We start from the raw sequence: 22,036 nt of genomic DNA on the forward strand, positions 1-22,036 counted from the left end.
GTTCTCTTAAGGAAGCAGCACTATTCCGCTTCGGCTGCCCTTGACAGAGATTTCCCCATTCCCAGTCGAATCTGGGAAGTGTGTATGTTAATAAACTCACTACTAAGCAATTTCATGTTATTCTATACACTCAGCTCACTCTGGAAGCCCAACCAGGCACAAGAACAACGCCTTTTGCTTAGTTAGTACATGTTTGTTCCTGAATCTCAGARTTTAACCAAACCAAAAGGACTAAGTAGACCCCCCCAAACACACACACGCCACTGCCAAAATTATTTCAGCTGCATCAGATGATTTCACTGTGGTTTCTCTAGCTGAAAAGCTCTCATCCRTCCGGGCTTGCTTGGAAAAATGAATGCTGCCCTGTTGTTTTTGAGGACACACAGGCCGTTCCACGAGATCAGCCCGTGCCCACTATTCCAGAATGCCTCCGCAAGAGGCTGGGAGAAAGAAAAGGAGCGAGCCGAGTGTTTAAAAAAAGCAATTCAGACATTAACAATGTCATGGCAACAGCAAATTAAAGCCTCAAAAGCAGAGCTCGGATCACTGAAGGTTCAGGGAGTCACTGTACTGCAGGACTGAATGAAATATTTAGCACATAAAAGAAGTCCCCAAAATGTTTTCATATTTGTGATGATGTCGTCAAGCAAACCGCTGTTTAAATATATTCTTGCCTAACCATGGATTTTTTTCCCTCCAAGAGATTTTTAAAAATAGTATTCTTGTCAGGAAAACATGGATCTGTTTTGATTGTTTCAGAACTCTCACATTTTCAAGTTGTAAGCACCAGCTCTTGCGGAAAGCAAGTTTTCTARCAGAAGAAGAGTGATGGAAAGGAAAGCTAAGCATTTTGTGAACAGTTACCCAGAGAGATTTCTGGGCTGAATAAGCTGCTGTATGTGAGGTGACCTCTCCCGTTACCATTAGTGAGTTATATAGTCTCCAATTCTGTTTTCCCCGAATACCAGGCACGTGTGTAGGCACAGAAGAAGCCTCCTGTGCTATTTCCTCCCCAGGCTGCCCTATAGCTGCCCCTGTGGGCTCCACAGCTGCTTCCTTCCCATTCCAAGCACTCTGAGTAGCAAAGGGCCATTCCCATCAATCACTTTTGCTTCCTTGACCCCAAGCTTCATTTGAATGTTTATACTCGGGACTATATTAACTATCAATGGCCAATAATAGTAGCGTCCTACAGGATGGGACAACCAAGTCTCCCRGAGCTTTCATATGAGCCTGTGCCAGGGTGATAGGGCAAGACTGTAGCCAAGTCTGTGCTCCTCACACTAAAGACAGATCTAGAAGATATCATTCAAATTTGCCCTGTGTTTGTACCCCTCATCCTGCCTTAAGGCATTCCACAGCTCATGGTTTTTACCCTTCCCCTTTCACCTTCACCATACTAGCTTGGAAAAAARAAAAATCAAAGGCCATTTGAAAGACAAATCATGGGGTGACGTGTTGAAAGCCTCAGCAGTGCAGTRGGTCTTGCTTGTGGCCCAGCCCAAGCAGCCCACTTCCAGACCATTGTGTGGCAGCCTGTAATGGTGCAGCCAGGCCACCACAGGATGGGAATATTGTGAATATTCCCCTTCATATTGCTCTCAGGCACCTGAGGGTGATGCCCTTTTTGCCCAATTCTGAGTCTCCTCCACTTTTGAGACRTGGGGCATCTGGCAGCCAAGTCTCTCACCCCAGTTTCTTTCTAAACTCTTGCCATTCATTGCTCAAAATACCAGAATTTTCCATCTTTGAACTTGACCTTAAAGCCTTCTTTTTTTTTTTTTYYCCTTAATGTAGTGCTTACACAGCCATAATTCAGATCTGGTTGGAGCCATGAACTTTCCCTGCGCATTTCAAAACAACTCCTGCCTTCCAGTAACTTAAACCTAGCAAGTCCTGCAGCCCTTGTGCTGCAGATACAGATACCAGGAAGGGCCCTCGCAGATGGGAGCAGTCACAGACACCTCGGGCCGTCCAGCTGCAGACTCCTGCTCCCCAAACCCCAGCCCTCCTGCTCTCCCCACACTCAAAGGGCCGGGAAGCACTTAGGTTTGAATCCATCTCTATTAGGGCTGCCCCAAGCAAGTGCAAAAGCTTTAAGTCTTTTGTGCAGTTAAGCTTAAGTGAGATTAAAAGAACAGGTTTCACTTGGGAGCAAAGTCTTAAGGACAGAACAACTTGGGCACTTCCATAAGTATCTGTCACCATCCACCATAGACACCACACTGGGGTATTTGGTTGAGGTTTGTTTTTGCTAACAATTTGCTGAACAGCTTTAAATCAAAGCAGGAGCATCTTGCAGTGTTGCCCGACAGCCGGGACTTTCCAGAGGTAGAYAGAGAAACTGCAGGTACACAAGGCAAGAGCTGAACAGTGTAACCAAGAGCAAAAAGTAGCTTCAAAGGGAAGTTAAAGGTGCTCAGAAGTCAGCTCTRGAGGAATTCGCAATGGTCCCATCTCCAGCACACAGCAGCATTTGCCATTTGCCACTTGAGGATCTTGGAAAACAGTAGTACTAGGGTACAGATCAACATTTCCTGAATTCCCCTTTCCCATGTTTGCTCTCAGTAACAGGAACCCTAAAACCAAAAATACCCTCCACATCACAGCAACGTYCAAACAGTGGAGTTAGAGGCCAAAAAAAAACCTTTACTGCAAAGGCAACAGAAGTTGCTTCTCTCTGAAGAGAAAAGCAGCCAAGGYTTAAGATTTTAGCTGCAAAGCAGTGACCTTGCTCTGCTCCAAGAGGGGCACCAAGCCCAGCACAGCTGATCCCACCACATCCCAGCAGCCAGGGAAACAACCAGCCCTTTCAACATCAACTACAGGGAAAGCAGCACAGGCAGCAGCCCTGGGCTGACGACAGAGACCAAAGACACCGCTACCCAACCAGGGGACAAGTCGGCGCTTGCAGCCATCAAMAAGGAGAAAATTAAGCAGTCACTCACATGTGCAAAGCATCGTCTGGTCATCAGGAAGCAGCCACAGCTTTTCCTCTGGAGGGGAGGTCTGTCTGCTCCRTAATTTGCTGCCTCCAGACACACGTGGGGCAGTGCCAAGGCTCCTCCTGAGGGGAGGCAGGTGCTCGGTGCCCCCAGGCAACCACCTTGCTGGAAAAGAGCAGTCAGGTTGCAGGGAGAATTGACTGGTAGCAGAGAGCTTGTCTAGGCCCTTAGAAAAAAAGTTAGGAATCTTTCTTTTCCCCCTCCTCAGAGTTAGATATATGATTATTTCAAAGGCCTACTACATGCAGATAGGAAGGTTTAAAGAAAAGGGTGATAGCAAARAAAAGCATCAAGCAAAACATCAGGCATAGCCCTACAACCTTTAACTTGGTTGCATATTAATAACTCCCCYGTAAAGACAAAACTCAGCTATCAGCAGCTCCAGAGCCCTGCTGCACACAGCCCATCTCACATTATCACTTGTCAGGAGCCCCTCAAAGGAGAGTCTGGGCTTTCTAGCAGAAGCCCTAATGGCTGCACTTGAACATGACTTATCACCTCGAGTATATAGTGCCCTTGAGCAGGCAGGAACAGCAAGAAAGAGGTACTTACACTAGGCCTGCCCAACACACACTCAGCTCTCCAACATCTTGCCTCCTCCAGAACCAAAGCTCTCCCAGACTCCCCTTTCTGCATTTAGGTGGCCCTGCTAAATGCTCCTCAGCTGCACATCATTAGCACTGGCCCCATTAGCACCTGAGGAGGAGTTTGCTAATGAGCCCAGGCAAGTAGTCCTGGGTTCTCTTTAGGCAGAAACTATCTGCAGCTGGTCCTGCTCGTGAGGACAAGGGCTGCTGTGCCCCAGCCTAAGCCACCCTGGGGTGGACTTGCCCCAAGATGCTAAATCTCACCCTCTCTGTCCGACCTGTTAATGCTGGGATAGGAAACTGCCTTGCTCACTTGTTAATCCTTGTTCATCTCCCTTCTCCACTACAAAATACGCTGTAAGGCTACAGGGTGCTGGAGAGCGGGGTTGGCACCTGCCTTCTATGGGACGCAGGGCACGGACCCCTGTGCTCCCCACGCAGCTGTGCCCTGGGGAGACAGACCCAGCAGGTTCCCCAGGGCCCGCTGCCCGTCGCTCGGGAGCACGTGTCCTTATCAGGCAGCCTGGAGGAAGGCGGGAGGAAGAGCTACGCTGCGGGCCACCACAGCGGGACGTTCCCCTCGCAATTCCCTGGAAAGGCACCGCTGCTGGGCGAAGCGCACGGGGGAAGCGCTGGCTCTGGGGCACACGTAGCCCTGCTCTTGCCCACAGCGTGATGTGACACATAACATGCTATAAAGCCACGGGCTGCTGCGAGCACCTCTCCCTCCACCACCTTCATCATCATCACCTCCAAACTACCCTCTTCTCCATAGCTTCATCTTCATCTCCGCTTTGAAACTGTCCCTTGGGCTAGACTTGCATCAACGCTTTCCACAGGAAAGGGCCGCCAGCCTCTCCGTTACCCCACATACCCCTGAGATCTACCCAAATATTCTTCTAAAATGGGGCAACGGGGGCATTTGTGCATCGGCAGGTGTCGGTGCGCCCAGGTCTCTGCAGCCGCCAAGGCCAAGCCGTGGGAAGCTGCAGGCAAAGCCCTTCCAGCACCGTCCAAGGTTTCCTTGSACCTAAATGTTTCCTCTTGTTGCCCTTTCCCAAGCACGCGCCCTGAAGGGCGGACGGGAAATCTCAGTAACTGGCATTTTGGGAGGTTTTCAGCATCAAAACAAATCAGAGCCATTTTCTTTTTCTCCCTGCACATCCAAGTGAATGGATTTAAACCCAGCTCCCTTTCCCCTGGGTGGAAGGAGCTGAGCTAATKCCAGCACACGCGCTGAATCCAGGTTATTCATCTCACTGGAAGTAATTTTCTGTCTGAAAATGCAGTTTTCTCAGAATCCCGCCGTTTGCAGGRGAATGGATTCTGCTGCAGTTTTTGACAGTGAAAAGCTGAGCAGGACACCTTCATTTTTGTTCTGTACCAAGTATCAGTGCTGACTGGTGTGTGGATGTGAGAGGAAAATTAAACCAGGAGGAAAAAAAAAAATTAAAGAGGATATTTTGTCATTACAGTAATKAAAACATTTGGTATTACTTAAGTGAGAGGATTTAGTACTCTCTAAATGAGGCATGGAGACAACCGAGCAGCCTAAATCTGTCGGCACATTGGTTTTGTAAAACCGGAGTGACTTCTGCTTGTCCTGCCGCCCAGAGCAACCAGGAGCATCCAGTTGGCTTTGAGGACCACGGCCCATTTGGGAAGACATCGCAGGGCTGCTCTGCTTCACCCYGTCRTGTGTTAGAGCAATTTCACCAATGCCAYGGGAAGCTCTGCAGCTAGAGGGACACTATTTTATATTATTTTAATCAAAGGGATATTTTAAATTTTCAGCTTTCCCTTCGGCTCCTGGAACGCGGAGCCAGCGCGCGGCGGGCTCAGCRTCTTCGCTCGCGGAAGATCGCCGAGGTTTCAGCCGTTTCCTTTGGCGATGTAAATAACAGGGTCTATTCTTAGCTCTGGAACCGCATAGTGAAATCTTGATCTGAATTATGTAGAATTTTCCATTTCACACGTTTGCTCTTCCCGAGGCAGACTGCTGCTCGTCCCAGGCATGGTGCTGCTCCTTTGATGCAGCATCTGAAAATTCAATTATCAGGCCAATGGCTGATTTACAGGATTTTACAAAGAAAACATTAAAGTTTGATTAAGTCAGAATTCCCACTTGACTGATCAGCAATGAGACCAAAAATTAAATTGCATTTTAATTGCTTTGCCATGTTGCAACACATGAGAAGCGTCTGCGGTTGAAAACCCGCTGTGAAAAAAACAAAACAAAACAAGACAAAACCCCCAAAATGTGAAGATTCCTTGGTGAAAGACATAATTTCACCCATTGCTGAGCAAAACAACGTGGGATGGTCATTCCTGAGGGCCAGGCAGCTCCAAGCATCCTCAGAGGCTGCCACACGTGGCTGAGTGGAATATACTACGTGCATCTGGAATATACATCTAGAAGCGACTTTCACAGCGCTCACTGTGATCCTGTGTAGCCGAGCGAGGTATCAACCCAGCTAATTACGGGCAGATAAACATCTGCCTAATTACGCCCTCCCAGGGATGGGACTGACAGCTTAAAACGCAGCGCTTGCGCATGCGGATCGTTCGCTTCGGCAGCGTGCAGGTGCAGAAGCAGCAAATTCATTTTGAATATTTGCTGGGGGAACAGATGAATCAGGAAAGAGGGGAGTGAAGGACGGAGATGTGGATATATATACACATATATATATATATATTCAGCCACATCACCAATTAAATGATTGGAAGCAGCCCAGGAACCCAAGAGCTCTGTCAGCTCCTGCTTCCCAAGTTGGGAGGAAGCCAAGGGTCCATGCTGGACCTCTGCTTGGGTCTTGAGCTTTCTCCTAACTCCTTGTGGTTCCTTGAGTTGTAGCTCATTTATTAAGGGATCTGGAGAGGAGAATTCAGGTACTTCCACATACCAATTGCCCAGAACTGCTTAAGAAATTAGGGAATTTTCTGAAAGGGGATTGAGATGCTTGAGCACAAGACGCTAGTGCACAGCGCTGGCAGAGATGCCAGGGACACACACATCCTTCAGGAAGCTCTTTCCATTGGCACTTGTGGTGATCGGTGCCTGGGTCCTGGAGCTCTAATTCCCCCAATTTCATCTCTGAAGGCTTGGAGGGGCCAACGGGTGAAACATGCTGGATCGGGGCGGGGAGCAGGAGCTTTCCGCAAGCTCCGCTCGCCTTCCCCAGCCTCTGGATTCAACTCCCCTAAACACCAACACTTCCAAAGCCTTCCTTAGAGTAAATAAGTGGGGACAGCAGCAAGACAGGGGCTGCCAGGGAATGATTTGCAGAGCTGCTTGCAGCTGGCCTGGCCTCGCGGGGCTGAATCCGCCGCTCTCTGTGCCCGCTCAGCCGAGCTCGGTGCACCACAGCTTTCATTTCAAGAGGTTTCCAAGATCCCTGCTCATTTTTCCCTCCCTCCATCCACTTTTTGGAGCTGTTTTAGCCAAGGCGCTGTTGACCGCGAGCACCTCGAGCAGCAACTCGGAGCCATTCACCAGCGCAGCTCCTGCAGGAGCAGGTTCCTCCCGATGAAACGCGCTCGGATTTATGTAGGACAGCGGTTCCAGACTGCTATTAAATTTACATGGCGAGCGGGCAGAGGAGACATCTTAACACGGGCGCGGGAAAGGGGAAAACAGCCCGTCTGCAGCAGCAGGGAAATGTGTACGAGGCAGAAAATTCCTGCTCGCTGCCCCAGCTGGGGGATGAGGATGTTTGGAATGAAATGAAGGCGCTTGTGAAATTCTCAGTGCAGCAGGCTGGCGGGGCAGGGTGGAAAGGAGGGGTTGTCGGATTTTCTTGGGCACCTTTTCTTTTCCCATCTGGTTGCACGAGCAGCTCCTAACGTGCCGGCGTTTAGAGGGGTCCTGTGCAGCTTTTCACAGAAATACAGCAAGAAGGAGCGGGGAAAAACTGCTGAGATGCATTGAGGGTATGGGGAGGAAAATACCACCCAAACGCAGTGCAAACGGTGGCACGTGTGGCCTGAGACCAGAGCTGGGCAGCTCATAGGGCTTCAGCAGAGCGTTGGGTGCCACCAGGCGAGACGTGAGGGGCTCGTGGCCCCTCGGTGCGAGCGGAGCCGCGTCGACAGCCGGGCTCCAAAGCGTGCCGATCACTCCCTGCCTCCTTCAATATTCCTTGCGGTGTCCGCGAGCTCCAGAAATGCCTCGAGCCCCGGAGCAGCTCCAGCTGAAACAGATAACGCGGTGTTGCTCGTTTGGCGAAGCAGCCTCTCCGCCTCCCCTCCTAATCTGCCCAGCACGGTGCCCGGCGCCGGGAATCAGCCCCTGCCGTTAATCCCGGCCTCCCGGGCGGCCGCGCAGCGATGGCTCCGCCAGGAATGAGCAGTTTGCATTGAGTTATTTGGGATAAGAAGCACTCCGGAAACGGAGGATCTCCTTATGAAACAACCTGGGCTGTCGGTGGCGAATAACTTGCAGGGGCCTCAAGACGTAGCGGCGGTGGCGAGACAAACTAGTCATTTTTATGCTCTAAATACTTAATGGCAGTGGTAAAAATGAAGGGGTGGGAGGGCGGCCTCAGGAAATTCCAGCCAGAATGGAGGCCGACCCAGGCCTGGTGCAAATCGGTGTCGCCAGGACCTGGTCCCAGCCGTGTCCTGAGCAGGGAGCCGCCGTGGCAGGAGCCGCYGGGCGCCGCTTTGAACGCGGCTCCCGGAAAGCGGCAGCGAGACCGGCAGAGCTTCAACGGGAGGTGGGAAAAGGGCACTTCAAAGGCACCGCCGCCGTGGCCGGAGGTGCCGCGGGAGGCTTTGCTGCTCCGTGGGAATGGAGCAAGGGGCRCGGGACGGGCAAGGGGACGGGAGCCTCCCACCCTGCTTCCACGGGAAGCGCCGGGCGGGCGCGGGCGCCTCCGGAGCTGCCGGCCCTGCRCTGGGTGATGCTGCATGGAGGCAGAGGGAAGTGCGGGCCGAATTCCCGTCACGCTCCGCTGTGGGGGACGTCAGAGGAATTCCCAGGAGAGACGCTGGGGACAGAGGCAGCAGAGTCCTGAGCCCAGTGCTCCGTGGCACCAGGATCAGTGGGAGCAGCAGCCGCTCCCAGTGCCGCCCGTGGGGCATCAACCAAGGAGAGGCTTCCACATGGGGACGTGGGCGGCCGAGCAGCTCCTGGGCAGGACGAGGCTCCGGGGAGAGCGGCGGGAGGCCCGCGGTGCTGTGCGAATCCCGGCACGCCGCGACCTCGCTCCAAGGAGCCGCCTTCGCCTTGGCGCTGCCGCCGCACCGGGCACCCCTGGCCGCCCCCATCCCGCTCCGCTCGCCGCCCTATTCATTCCCGCYGGCTCCGCTCCAGCCGGGAGACGGGGCGTTGCCGGGGAGACGCAGCCCCTCGGATGCTCCGCGTTCCTGGCGCTGCTCCGGCTGCTCCGCCGCCCTCGGCGGCTGCTTTCTCGGGCCGCACAGCGGGGCGGCTGGCGCGCGGCCAGCGCAGGAAGCCTCCCCGTGGGAGCGGAGGCCGCGGCCTCCGGCGCTCCTGGAGCTGCTGCTCCCGCCGCGGAGCCCGGAGCCGCCCGGGGCGCCTGGCTCTTGCTCCCTGCCGGTGCCCATCGGTGCTATGCGGCATAACGGAGACGGGTAATCCAGGGGCTGCCTGCGCCCACCACCCTTTGATGCTATATTTGTGCCGGGAGAATAAATAATATATACAGAGGGAAGCTTCAAAGGTTTCTGTGGGGCGCCCAGCCTGTTTCTCTGCGCTTCCGACGCCGTCGGAAAGAAACCTCCCTGCCCTGGGCTCCCTCRGGGAGCAGCCTGGCACCTAGTGCCTCCCCTGGGGTCCCATCCACGCCATGCAAAGCGCTTCACAAGAGCTGGCTCCTGCCACGGGGCTCGAGACGAGACCTGGGACCTGCTGCAGAGGAGCCGCGAGGGCCGGTCCCCACGAGCCCCGGTGGCCGAGGGCTCCGCTGAGCCCCCTGCGCCTCGTTCCGTCCTCCCCCTGGGCGGTCACGTCGGCTCCCGAGGTGCCCTGAGCACCACAGCGCTGCCCTGAGCACCTGGGGACCAACAACAAGCGGGTTATGCAACCTCCGTCGGCCGAGGCACTGCGCAAGTGCTGACGTTTGGTGGGTAAAGCTCCGCTCTGCAAAGCGCCGCCGTCGTGCCGGGCCTCCTCCTCGCAGCAAGCTCCCTGCAAGGTTTATGACTAGACCTGGATAGAGATGCCTGGGGAATAGGAACATCTGCTAAAAAAAATATTACCATCGCAAACGTTTTTGTAATCAAGACAAAAGCTGCAGGTAGTCGTGGCCAAGGAAAAACTATTTGCAAATTTAGAGGCTCTTTCAAAACAATTTTTCATTCTTGCAAGGCCAGAGTGTTTTGGTTTTGTTCATTTTTTCCAACCTGACGTTTGGAAGGAGAGTTTTTGTTTGAAAACTGACCTACATTGAAAACAAAACATTTTGTAGTGTAAACAAAGCCTTTCACGATGCTCCAGGGAGCTGAAACCCCATGGGATTATGGAGGGAAAGCTCTTTTCTGTCCACCTAGTCCTCGCAGGAGACRTTTTTGTCCCAGATCACCAAGTGAGAGAGGCCCCTGCAGTGAAACCAGGATGCTTCTGATGGAAATGCCCATGGAAAAATGGGATCCGCTCTGCACCTCCTTTGTTGGCTCCRTTTGGGGACGGGCTTCCCGCTCAGCCCTCTTGGGGTTTTGGGCCTGGATCTGCGCGATGGGCGGCAGGGATTTGCTGCTTCCTACAGGATTTGCACTTTTACAAGGGAGGTAGCCAGGGCAGTGCCCGAGCAGGCGGCGAATATTACGGAACACGCGTTGCAGAAAGGGAAAGAAGGTTCACAGCTACAGAAGTAGCCAGTATGATTCGATCCCACCGTTATCCTTGTTGAAAAGTCTGACTTGTGAAAGGGTGCATAATTCACCAGAGCAYAATTCACCCTCCCACCATCCCCACACTCAGCTTTCCTCCCTGCCAAGGGCCAGCTCCTCAGCTCACGCTGAAGACGGAGGCGCTTGGCRCTCAGGAGCAACACGGAGCCGAGCGGATGCAGCTCCAGCCGGGAATAACGCAGATCCCCGCAGCTCCCGAGGCTCCGGCCCCTCGCAAGGGCTCCGGCAGCCCCGGTGCAGGCGGACACCTATTTTTAGCTCCCGAGGTAGCTGGAACACCGCAGTGCTCTTCCTCCCCGGGCGCCCCGTGGGGCGGGAGGGCGCGGGCTGGCCTTGTTTGCTCCGCCGTGGCTAATTGCTCCAGCGGAGCCGGCGGGGCGCTCGGCTCCGCTCACCTCCGAGCGCCAGGGCCGGGGGCAGGCGACACAAAAGTCAACCAGGCGGCTTCAAAAATCTACCTGCTGGGCCCGGAGGGGGCTGGCGGTTTTAATGTCATGCCCAGCATGAGATGCAGCCCGCAGGGGAAGAAGAGAAAGGGGCATCTTCTCTCCTTGGAGCGTTAATTGCTCGTTAAATCGCGGCGCRCGGGCAGCACCTCGCAGCCGGCCCCACGCTCCTTGGCAGAGGGGCTTTGTCCTCGYGGGGGAGAGCAGGGGCACTTCAAACGCTCATTTCCCTCATTGTTTCTGRGCTATAAAATTAGGAGTTAGGGGTAAAATTAAGAGCTGCAGGGCGGATTGTGCGGGGAAYGCCCAGGGTCTGGCTTTGCAAGAGCCACAAGCGCAGGGCGGCACCGGTCGCGCATCAAACGCGTGGGCAGAGCGGCCGCTTGCGGGCTCCGTGTTGGCTGAAATGTGCGGAAAGGCAGGAAGAGTCACAGCTTGTGAGCGGCGCGGGAGGCCAGCGCGGAGGATTTATGAGTGTTCACGGAGAGGACGCAGCTCTCCGGGCAGGAACGAGCTCCGCACGGTCCCTCCTTCGCCTGGGCCCCGAGGCGTGAGTCACCAGGCCTGTTTCTCCATATCAAGCCTGTACAGAGAGCGAGGAGATTTCTGGACAGTAAAGTATAAAGTTAGGTCTGTTGTGATAAAGGCTTTAGGTTCATAAAGTCTTCAACATGTAAAGGCTCCACCCCATTAACTTTTATGTCCCCATACAGTACTGAGACTTCTTCAGTCCATAAAGACCTAATGTGGTAGGACTTCAAGCACTTTCCTGGAGTGCTGAAAGCTCCAGCAGCTTCAGATTCCAGTAGTAGCAGTTTGGTGCCGGGCAGATCCCAGATCCACTTCCTACATACTACGCAGAGGAGGGGCAGGAATTTGGGTCTACCACTTCCAACTGAGCGTCTCGGCCACTGGTGACTGTTAGTGGGAGGCCGGACTCAGCAATTCCTGTTCCAAGTCTGTCTAGACGCTCCCATCCCAAGTCTGAGACATCTCCCAGACCCAAGTTGGGTCAGAATGAAAAGTTCCTGTTCCAAGTGAAGCGGATTTTTCTGACCCTAAAAAAGGAAAAAAAAAAATCCATCCAAAAATCACCAGCTGGCCCTAGCCTGGCTGCCATACTCTGTAGCCACAGGAGATTCCTCCTCATCTGAATCACAAAGCGCTGCAGACAGCCAAGGTGTTACGTATTARCACGAGCTAGCCCCTGCAGCAGAGACACAGGCTTGCAAGAAATAACAGGAAACCAGAAAAAGCAACRAACCAGCATCAGAAAGGGATTGTTTCGGGAGCACTCCTGCTCCTCCTGATACAAACGGTCCCAACTTCCATAAGGTCACACAGGGAGTAAAACAGGAATCCTTGCAGGACATCCATCACTGCTAACAKGTCCAAAAGCACCTGTGCACCTCTGAATTTCCTTTGCTTACCAAAGAGGCTTGGGACAAACACAGACTGATTCAGCTGTTGAACAGAAATTATTTTTCACCCGCTGCGCATTGCACAAGGACATGGTTCCTTATCGCTTCCTTGCTGCAACCTCCTCCCTCTGCTAGGTCGTAGGGTCTGGATCCCAGTGTCCCAGCCTAAGAAACACAGGCTGATGGTTGGGGGGACTCTGGGCGAGACCTCTGCCTCCTGCATCGCCCTCACCTCTGCTTCCTTCCCTCTGCAGGCTGATGCCAAGATGGTCTGCGACGTTGTAAGTCGGATGGAGGACACAGAGCCCTTCTCTCCAGAGCTGCTGTCGGCTATGATGAGACTCTGGGCGGACTCCGGCATCCAGGAATGCTTCAACCGCTCCCGGGAATACCAGCTTAATGACTCGGCCCAATAGTGAGTATCCCTGTCCACTGGCTTTGCGTTAGGAGGTTGCATTCAGGCTTGCTAACCAAAGTGGCTCCTAAAATGCTGGGTTACTTTGCTGTTGGGGCTGGGGACAGAGCTCTGCTTGCAGAGCCGCTGTGCGGGGCTCACGGGCTGCACTCCACGGACGGGARCAAGGGTTTGCCTGTTTGCTGACAGCAGCAGGAGGAGGTGACACCTTGCTTTGTACGGCAACATAGCTTGTGGATGCAGTTTCCTGGTGCTCCTGTACTGCCCTGGCAGGCAGCTGGGTGAGCAGCAAAGCCAGGGGGGCTTTTTGCCCTTGGTGTTTGGTATTATTCCCAATGCAGTCGGTGGCATCTGTACCAGTAGGGGCCAAATCAAGATTTCTTTTTGATTGTGACTGTCTGAATCCACATCTTCATATCCTTATAAAGGGATCTGCATCCGTTTATATGGACTTTTACCCATAAACAGCTGCTCCAGCCCTAAATAAACAGCGAGCGTTTCCCCACTTTTTCAATCTAGGCCTGTTCCTAATGATAATTCCTCCAATCCACATGCCTTGAGCCAGGCAGGGAGATTACAACATTTCATCTCATAATTTCAACCACAGCATAAGAGCAGCTTTTGTGTTCAGGGAAAAGCTYCCCCGGCTCCACGCTTGGCCAGCAGTCAGCAAAAAATGGTGAAGTAAAAGTATATGGAGCGAGCAAGAAGAGACTGCTCCCTTTCCTGGTTAAACCCACACGCCTTTTGGCAATCAGAAACACAGAGGTTCCCCGGGAATATAGAGGGGGGCTGCAGTGCTGACGCATCCCTTGGCACGGCCCAAGGTTTGCAGATGTGTCCCAGTCCTACCCAGCTACTTCACACCGGGAACAGCTACATCAAAGYGATGATGCTGACGTTAGGCAAACTTTCCACCTCCGATGAGTGCAAAGTCATGTTCCATGTGTATTACATTGCCTGAAACAGTGAAATCCGCCTTTCTTGCCAGCRAAGTTTTGCTTTTCTTTCTCACAAAAGAAGGATCTGATGGCAAAAACATATCTTTAGAGCTACAAACTACACAAAAGCCCAGTCATTTGCATTACAACCTTGTGGAAAATTCTTCAATTGCTTTTAGAGCCATTTACCTTGAGGAAACTATTTTGATTTTCCTTCCATGCAGCGTAGCAGTTGAGAATAATAAGCGTAACCCTCACAGTGTGACCAGATGCTGGGCAATTCATCAGCAAGAGCTCCAAAACCACAAGCAGTCTCTAGACATAACTCATGGGGCTCTGTGCTGTGCTCTTCACAGCAACATCAACACATAGTTGTGGCCCAGCRAGATTAATTTTAGTATCTTTGGCAAAATCTCTTGCACTGCATTGGAATTCTCAAACTAACCAACGCCAAAAGAAGAGATGATGATGGAAGGGATGATGGAAGAGGAAGTAAAGCCCGATGCCTTACGCACTCCTGCTGCTAGGATCGGTAGAAACACGTTATTTAGCTAAACATTACCCATTTTTTTTGGTTAGACATTGGATTTACCTGCCCCTAAGTGCAGAATGGAGCACCCAGACACCTATACCRGGGAGCTGGTGCTGGGCAAGCTCTTGTTCACCTGCTTGGCTCTCATGTCCTCAAACCAGAGTCCGATTTGCCATGTGCCTTACAAAGAAGCCAGCAAGGTTTAAGACCTTTGGGGGCATTTTCTCCAGCTCACAGTTGGTGATCAAGTCACCAAATCACCATCAAATCACCATGGAGAGCTGTGTCAGTGATGCAAATCCACAGYGCAGCGATGAAGCCCCAGCCCTCACCTCCTGAAACCTCCCTTTCCCCTCGCTGGTGGATGCATCTCCCACTCAAGGAGGTGAGGGCTGCCTCCCTCCACACGCAAGCTGTGAGCTTCGTTGCAGCTGGACAGTTGGTGTCTTGGCRTTAGCTCAGCTAAAGATAGCAAAGCCCTTCGCCTTCGCAAATCTGCTGCCGTTTAGGAGCCTCTGGTGGTTCAATCACCAGGAGCAGAGATGCTGTCAGAGGCTGGGACACTAACACGTCCTGCTGCACCTCTAGGCCTTGGTGCACTGTAGCAGATGGCGATGCAAGCGAGAGCTCAGTTGGCACTTACTCACGGCCAGTGGATCCCCAGTGAAAAGCGGCATATTTCTCATTTAATCCTTGAATGCTTTGGGGTTGTTTTCTTCTGCATGAGTGAAAGATTGGAKACTTTTTATTTTTTTTTCCCCCCATGGGAAAAGACCGATTTTTGTTGACACTGATAATGGACTTCGAACACCAGCAAGTACAAAATGTATTTTCTTTAAGACTGAGAAAAGCTAATTCCAACCCAACTCTGAGGTTCACCCAAGTGATGGGGAGTGAGCACTGCCATCTACTTTAACAAACGCAGGGACGTGGGCCAGACKCTGTGACTGTCTCCTGCAGCTTCCCCAATAACAACCTCCAAAGAGATGGCACAACCGGGTGAAAATCAGGCCTCCCCTGTCAATAGGGTTCTCTCCTCCCGGCCACTGCAGCAGTTTCACAGAAACACAGGATGGTTGAGGTTGGAAGGTGATCTAGAGATCACCTAGTCCAAGCCCCTGCTCCAGCAGGGACACCCAGAGCACAGGGTGGCATSCAGGTGGGTTTGGAAGGCCACCAGAGAAGGAGACTCCACTTTGTCTACTTCGTTTTCATTCATTTTTCAATGCCTCAAACAACAGCCCTTCTACCATGTCCCCTGGGAGACCAAGTCACAAGCTAATCGACGGCATATGAGCGCTAGCACCACGGTTCTTATTAGTCCATCATTAATTTCATTGAAAATAGATTTAATATTTCATGATAGGCTAAATATAAGTGAATAGCAGCTCTTCTCTCGCAGTGAGRGTGGGCAGGAACACATCCTGCACTCCCCTGCATGCTTGCCCATCGGCGTGGCCTTGCCCACCAGGCTGATGCTTTGCTTAGGCTCCAAAGTCAGTCTGTCTTTAGCAAGGATTTGTTATGTACTCTGGAGGGAAAAGGAGAGGGAGGAACAGGGCAGTTTRCAAAGAAAAAAGCACCATGGAGGAAGAGGGAAGGCTCTGTGAGGGAAGGAATAAAACAGTGAGGGAAGCAAGGGGAAGGGAGGGAGGAAGATGCAGCAATTTGGTGCTAGTACATTTTTTTCATCCCTCCCTAAGGCAAATTTATGGGTGAATTGAGTTCTACTTTCCTAATCTCTTGATTATGTTTTTATTCCTACTTCATCTCGTTTCTTTCTTGTCTCGATGCCCAAGAGCTAAATCTACCTCTGATCAAAAAGTCTGAGCACTGCTGATGTCTTTTCCTTGTCYGGCCAGATTCTGTTGGTGGGAGCAYATCTGTGGCCAATATTAGCCTTCAAAATCAGCAAAATTAGGGTTCCCAGCTGCTTTCCTTAATCTCTTGTTTCTGTTCAAATTCATAACCTGCCTTGTGTTTCCTATCGCTGAGTTCCTAACTTGGGGCCGGTCACCAGAGGACAGGCGGCATCTGATGCAGCTGGAGGTGGGGAGAAGCCTCCAAACTTCCCGAGGGGAATGGAGCGGGCAGAGCATCCACAGAAACACTCATTTCCCTGTACCCAGCCCCACAGGCACAAACCCTGCGAGATGTGTAGGCAGAGACAGTTTGCAAGTACACGAACACAAAGCAAGCCAGAATCTGCATCAAGTAGATGTCAAAATGAAAGTTCTTCTCCCTCTTCTTCCAAGCATATTGAAAGATCATTTCACAATGCCAGGGCTGTGAAACTTCAGCAAAACTGCAGAATGTTTTAGGCCTGCGTTCAACCCATCCATCTTCACACCTATCTGAGGTGTCAGGGCTAGGAAGCTTGTTGCCTTTGGCTCTCTCCGTCGGGAGCCAAGAGAGGGGGAGATGCGTCCAAAAGAGAGATACAGGTCCCAGTGCTCAATGAGGAGAGAGAAAATCAAGTCTACAGCCCTAACAGAGCTAATTGSAGCCCTCATGTCTCAATTGTGGCCAAAAAAATGCCCCCAAACTGAGCAACACCTCTGTCTTTTCCTCTGGCAGTGACTGTTAGAAGTGTTGCACCAAACTYAGAATAAAACTGGTGCCTTCCCTCCCACCCAGGACTGTTTTCTGGTCTCCTCTTGGCAAAGGAATTGCATTTGCCTCACGATATAGTCTTCCTTACCAATGCTATTGCATCTCACATGCCAACACCCACTTTTACATGCAGAAAAGTCAAGAAATTAGAGCCAGATGTTCTTGTGATACAGCAAACTGCTTCCTGGACTGAGCCCCGACCAGCCTGTGTTGGAACAAACTTCCCAGAGAGGCGGAAAAGTCTCTGTCCTTGGAAGGACTCAAAACTAAGTGACTTGATCTAACTCAGAAGTTGGGTTTAAGTTTGCAGCTGGCCTTGCTTTGCATAGGGCATTTGAAGCAGGCACCCCTCAAAGATCCATCGCACACTGACTTTTGTTTCACCCGTCGTCCTTGATCCAATAACGCTGGGTTGCAAAGGGAAAAGAAGAGAGCAGAGGTCCCCAGGGCTACGGCTGTCACCCCGTTGCAGCAGAACACGAGCTGTGCACTCGCTACAAGGGCTACCAGCCCCTTCCACGCTGCCGACGTGGCAGCATCAGCAGACCGGGGAGGACCAAGTCCTTGATTATGTTCCTCCTTCCTCACCCCATTGAGATACAACCCTGTAGCAACTAAGGCTCCGTTATCTCCTGTGCTCCTTGTGTCCTCCTCACAAAATCACCTCTTTCCGCCTCCCTGGTGGCGGGAGGCTCCAGTTTTTAGGCACTTCTGTGGCCCATGGGCGAGGGGAGCAGGAATGAACCCAACACACACAGAGGCAATGCCAGGGACTACCAGGGACTACAGAAGAGGCCAAACTCAGCCACACAACAGCTACTCAACCCTGTTCAGCCCATCAGGGCTAATGTGGTGCTTGTGCAAGTAATAAGTCCAAGCCTCCCTACCCTAAATGAATGCTCCTTGCTTCAGATCTCTATGAAATTAGTTTCAGCAGCCACCTAACCCTTTACATCATGTAACGTGCAGGACACTCTCATTCCATTTTCACGAGCTCCAGTTGCTGCTGCCTCCCTCGGACTGAAGAAAGAAAAATTATAGGTCAAGGTTTCGCATTAATATTCCCATCGGGTGCCGAGCTTCCATTTTTCCTCATCACAGCTCCTGCATTAGAAGATGTTTTTCTGGGAGCGCTCTTTATTCGCTYGTGTCGCTCAAGCTCGTTCCTGTTTAATCGGAGGGAGTAGCAGCCTAAATGGAGCAATCCAATTAATTGGGATGACGGCGCTGCGCTGCTTATTGACCGCTCTACCTTGGAGTCTCGCAGCTCAAGCACCAATAAAGCCGAAAAGGAAAATACATCATGATAGTCAAAGCAGAGATGTAGATGCCATTTGTCTGAGTTTGTGGTTTAATTTGCTCCTGCAAGTAAATGTGGCCACCAGCTTTGAATAATTAAGTTCCCTCCTGTGATAAGAAAAACCAAATGGCGCACGAAGCCCGGGGCCTGTTCCCTGGAATCGCTCACGTTGCTCTGCTCCCACAAACGGGACACGAGATATCCTGGAAGGAGCAGCCCTGCCTTATCAAATGATCTTGCAATATGCTTGGAAGCAGGGGGAGGGTAAGAGGTGCCAGCAGCCTCCAAGCAGAGGCCTTTTGAGTACCTGAATCTGCCACTTTTTCTTTTTAAGGAGCCATAAATAGGCTACTCGTGGTGCCACTTCTTGGCTACTCAAGCTGGCAGTGCAAGCTAATTTGTGCAGAAATTAGATTGTGACCAAACACAACCTAAAAATCCCCCAAAGTTCCAATTTTGGAACTCGAAAAACACATAGACTGAGCACAGTGAGTTGTCCACAGTGCAAGGCTGCTGTAATAGAGCGGGAAACGTGTYGAGCTCCCATGTGCCGGGGCTGTCCAGAGGAAAGGGCCAGAGTTTGGAAATGATCCCTTCTCCCTTCCTATTTTGCTTAGAGAGCAGGAACTGCCAGCACCAACAAGCCCCAAWGTCACCCCCTGGATTTATCCCAGGGAAACCTGCTGCTTGGGAAGCCCAAGCCCCGGGATAACTCACTCCCATTGACAACCCGCAGATTTCTTCTCTTCCTGCAAAGGGCGACAGATTCGGTGCAGAGAGACCTGATTTTTTTTGCCGAGACATTTGTGTATATTTAAGCTGAAATATCTAAAAGATTTATAAGCTACATCTGCTACATCCAAGTCCAATCAGGATCTGTGCTAAGAACCCCCCCCTTTTTTTTTTTTTGTAATATTTTATAAAGACAACTATTGAAACGTTATTCCCAGATTATTCCCGGGTGCCGCTCCCAGGGAGGACAGTCCCAGCTGGCTGCCAAGCTGCTCACACCAAAGTCCAGCTTTGCCTYGCGGAGGCCCCAGGCGATGCTCATTTCACAGGCTAATTGATATAATAGCTCTAATTATCCCCAGAGCAAACACCGCTTTGTTTCCCGCTTATCCAGGGCRAGCTCTGAGCCAACGCTCAACCTGCACCTATTGATTTCCTATGGCTTTTGAGGTAAGGAAGGAGGAAACAGGGGTTTCCTTCTGAACACAGCGAGCGGGGCTGGAGGCGCTTTCCCGGAGATGCCTGGCCAGGCTTTTGCCTTCCCTGCTTGAACCAGGAGGATTTTGCAACCCCATTCCCTGCCGTGCAGCCCCGCGGAGGTGCAAATCCCCCGCAAAGGGGCAAATTCCTGTTTGCATATACTCCATGGAGGAACGTGGCACCCGCTGCCAAGGCCTCCCACCTTCCCGACCGCCRGTGCTTGGGTGGCAGGCGAAGTGCACGGGAAAAGCGGCTCCTCCGGGGTCCTGAGCCCCTTGTGGGGCTGGGGGAGCCAGGAGGGGAGCGATGCTTTGGAGGCCAGGATGAGGCAGGACCTGCTCCATGCGGGAAGGAGCCAAGAGAGAGGAGGGAGAAGGAAACCAGGCACGAACCGCGCCGGGGAGCGGAGCCAAGGAAATGTCAGGGCGGATTTTGGCACTTTGTCCGAGCCTCCCTCTTGCTGGSGATTTGGGAGGCGCTTGGCTGGGCTGTAACCCCTTCCCAGCTGGGCTGCACCATCATCCCAGTGCCAAACACCCAGGCTTAGAATTAAATTCCGTGCTCCTAAATGGCAAACCTGGGCCACAAAACAGTCCAGGGGCGACTGTGGATGCTCTGAGGTCCCTGAGACCTCACCAGGCTTTTCACAACACAGGTCAGTGTTTCCTGCCCCCTCAGTTTTGCCCTTGATATTTTACTGTYGTGCCAAAACCATTCGCAAAAATACCAGCAATTACACCTTACCACAGAGACTAACCAGCAAGGATCTTGGAAACCACCCCCTTGAAAACACAGAATTGGGGTGTGCGTCAAACAGGGAGCACAGACCGTCAGCAGGGAGGAAGAGGAGCAAAGGCCCAGGCTGGGCAGGCACACAGGCGGAGAGCTGGAAACTGGTAACAAGCCCCACAGAGCCCAGGCCTGCCCTGGAAGGGCTGCCCGAAGCTCTGGCTCTGCCCTGTGCGCCCTGTTCATCCCCACGCAGCTCGCCCCGTGACAAGGGGCCAGCCTGGCTGCCCACCCGCCTCCTCCCCGCTGCTCATCCCGCTCTGCTTTCYCTTCCCTCGCTTCCCAGGAACCTGCTCCTCTGCCCCAGGGATGCACAAGGTCCCCAGGGTGTCAGTGAGGAGCAGCCAAGGCACAAAGGAGACCCAGAAAGACCAACAACCACCAGCGTGCGGAGCAGGGCCCTGGTAATGGCACGGAGCAGGAGCAGCCCCCAACCCACCTGCAGCAACCCCACATTGGGCAGGAGAKGGGCTCTCCTGCCACGCAGGAGTTACTTCTGCTTTCCCCTGCCACTGGGAGCAAAAAGGCTCTTTATTTCGTGCAGCTTCAAACATCGATTGGACACGGCTGATCCTGCCATCAGCTGGTGCAGTGCCACCAGATGAATAAATCGTGCGTGCATCTGTAATTACTGCTCCGCTTGTGTTTAAATGCAGTGTCATTGATCTGCAGAACACATCCAAATCCACAAAGAAATGCATGAAATTACACTGGGTGGAGCAAAGCATCTGACAGCATCCATTTGCAGCCATCTCCATTTACGAAGGAAAAAAATATATATTCCCTCTATTCAAATTCTTGAGCTAACTCAAAATTCAATCAGCAGCTGTAACACAATTTTATGGGCTGCTCTTTACGTAAGACAATGTTTCCTCCTCGCAAAAGGCAAACAAATTTCCACCAGCTCTACAGGACCTGCCCCTACACAGCAAACCACTATTAAAAGCAGTGGAGAGTATTGCTTAAGGGCTATAGACTGTAATGCTGAAAGATGGCCTTGGGGAGAGAGCTCCTGTGACTTAGGACACCCAAAGTGACTTCCAAGGCTCCCTCTTGTGTCCTCCTCACCGTCCAGCCCTTCAGGAGATACGTTCCTCATGAAGGAAGGGTGATTAATGACATTGCCCGACTCCAGCAGGAGCCTGGGGGGACAACGGCACAGCTCGAGGACAGGGAGGCCGGGCAGGACGGCGGCGGTGGCTGCAGCAGCGAGGAAGGTGTTTGTGCTCACCGGCCATCTGTCCTCCACGCTCTCCTTCCRTTCGGCAGCCACGAGGAAGCTCAACCCAAGCTTTTCCTGGCAATAAAGCCCAGAGCGGCTGGAAGGAGTCCTGATATTTCCCAGTCCTGGCTGCTTCGGGCCAGCTCCATTCTCCCTCTGGAAAGGAAGCATTAGTCTAAACATATCTCCACCACGCAGGCACAGACCTTGGTTGGGCAGCCGGGTTACCCAGCCCATGGGTCCCTCGCCARAGCCACGAGCACAGGCTCTCTGTGGGACGGCGCCAGTTTTTGCCATTATAAAACCAGTCTCATCAGGGACACGTCCCCGGGGCACAAGGAAGAGTCTCTGCACCGGCTGAGTGCAGACACCAGCACCGTGTCCTCAGCCCTGCAGGAGGACGTGCCTGGGAAGCAGGGTCCTCTGCTCTCCCCAGGCCCATGCCGCTAGGATGCACCAGGGCCACGCACACAAACTGGGGCAGGCAGCTAGGAGCTTTGCCAGTCAGTGGATTACTAGTTCATAATTCCCGATATGTTGCTTTGCGGGAGATTAATCGCAAAAAAATATGAAGGGGGGAATTCTCCACTAACCGATTGCTTGTATAATCTGAATTGCCGTGCCTGTTCTGATGGCATTTTAGTTCCCCCGCACCGCAGCATCCGGAGAAGGCATTATCT

The 22,036-nt window shown here is 52.4% G+C and overlaps 1 protein-coding gene across 2 annotated transcripts in view; it reads left to right on the forward strand.

Moving 5' to 3' along the window:
- GNAO1 (G protein subunit alpha o1) overlaps window positions 1–22,036 on the forward strand; it is a 97,725-nt gene that overhangs the window by 46,264 nt on the left and 29,425 nt on the right. For both annotated transcript variants that reach the window (XM_026043139.1, XM_026043138.1), the window contains exon 4: window positions 12,587–12,747. In XM_026043139.1, coding sequence (XP_025898924.1) covers window positions 12,587–12,747 — 161 coding nt within the window. The remainder of the gene's footprint in view (window positions 1–12,586; window positions 12,748–22,036) is intronic.

Source organism: Nothoprocta perdicaria, unplaced genomic scaffold, assembly GCF_003342845.1.
Source record: "Nothoprocta perdicaria isolate Ctin4 unplaced genomic scaffold, notPer1 scaffold_321, whole genome shotgun sequence".
Taxonomy (NCBI): Eukaryota; Metazoa; Chordata; class Aves; order Tinamiformes; family Tinamidae; genus Nothoprocta; species Nothoprocta perdicaria.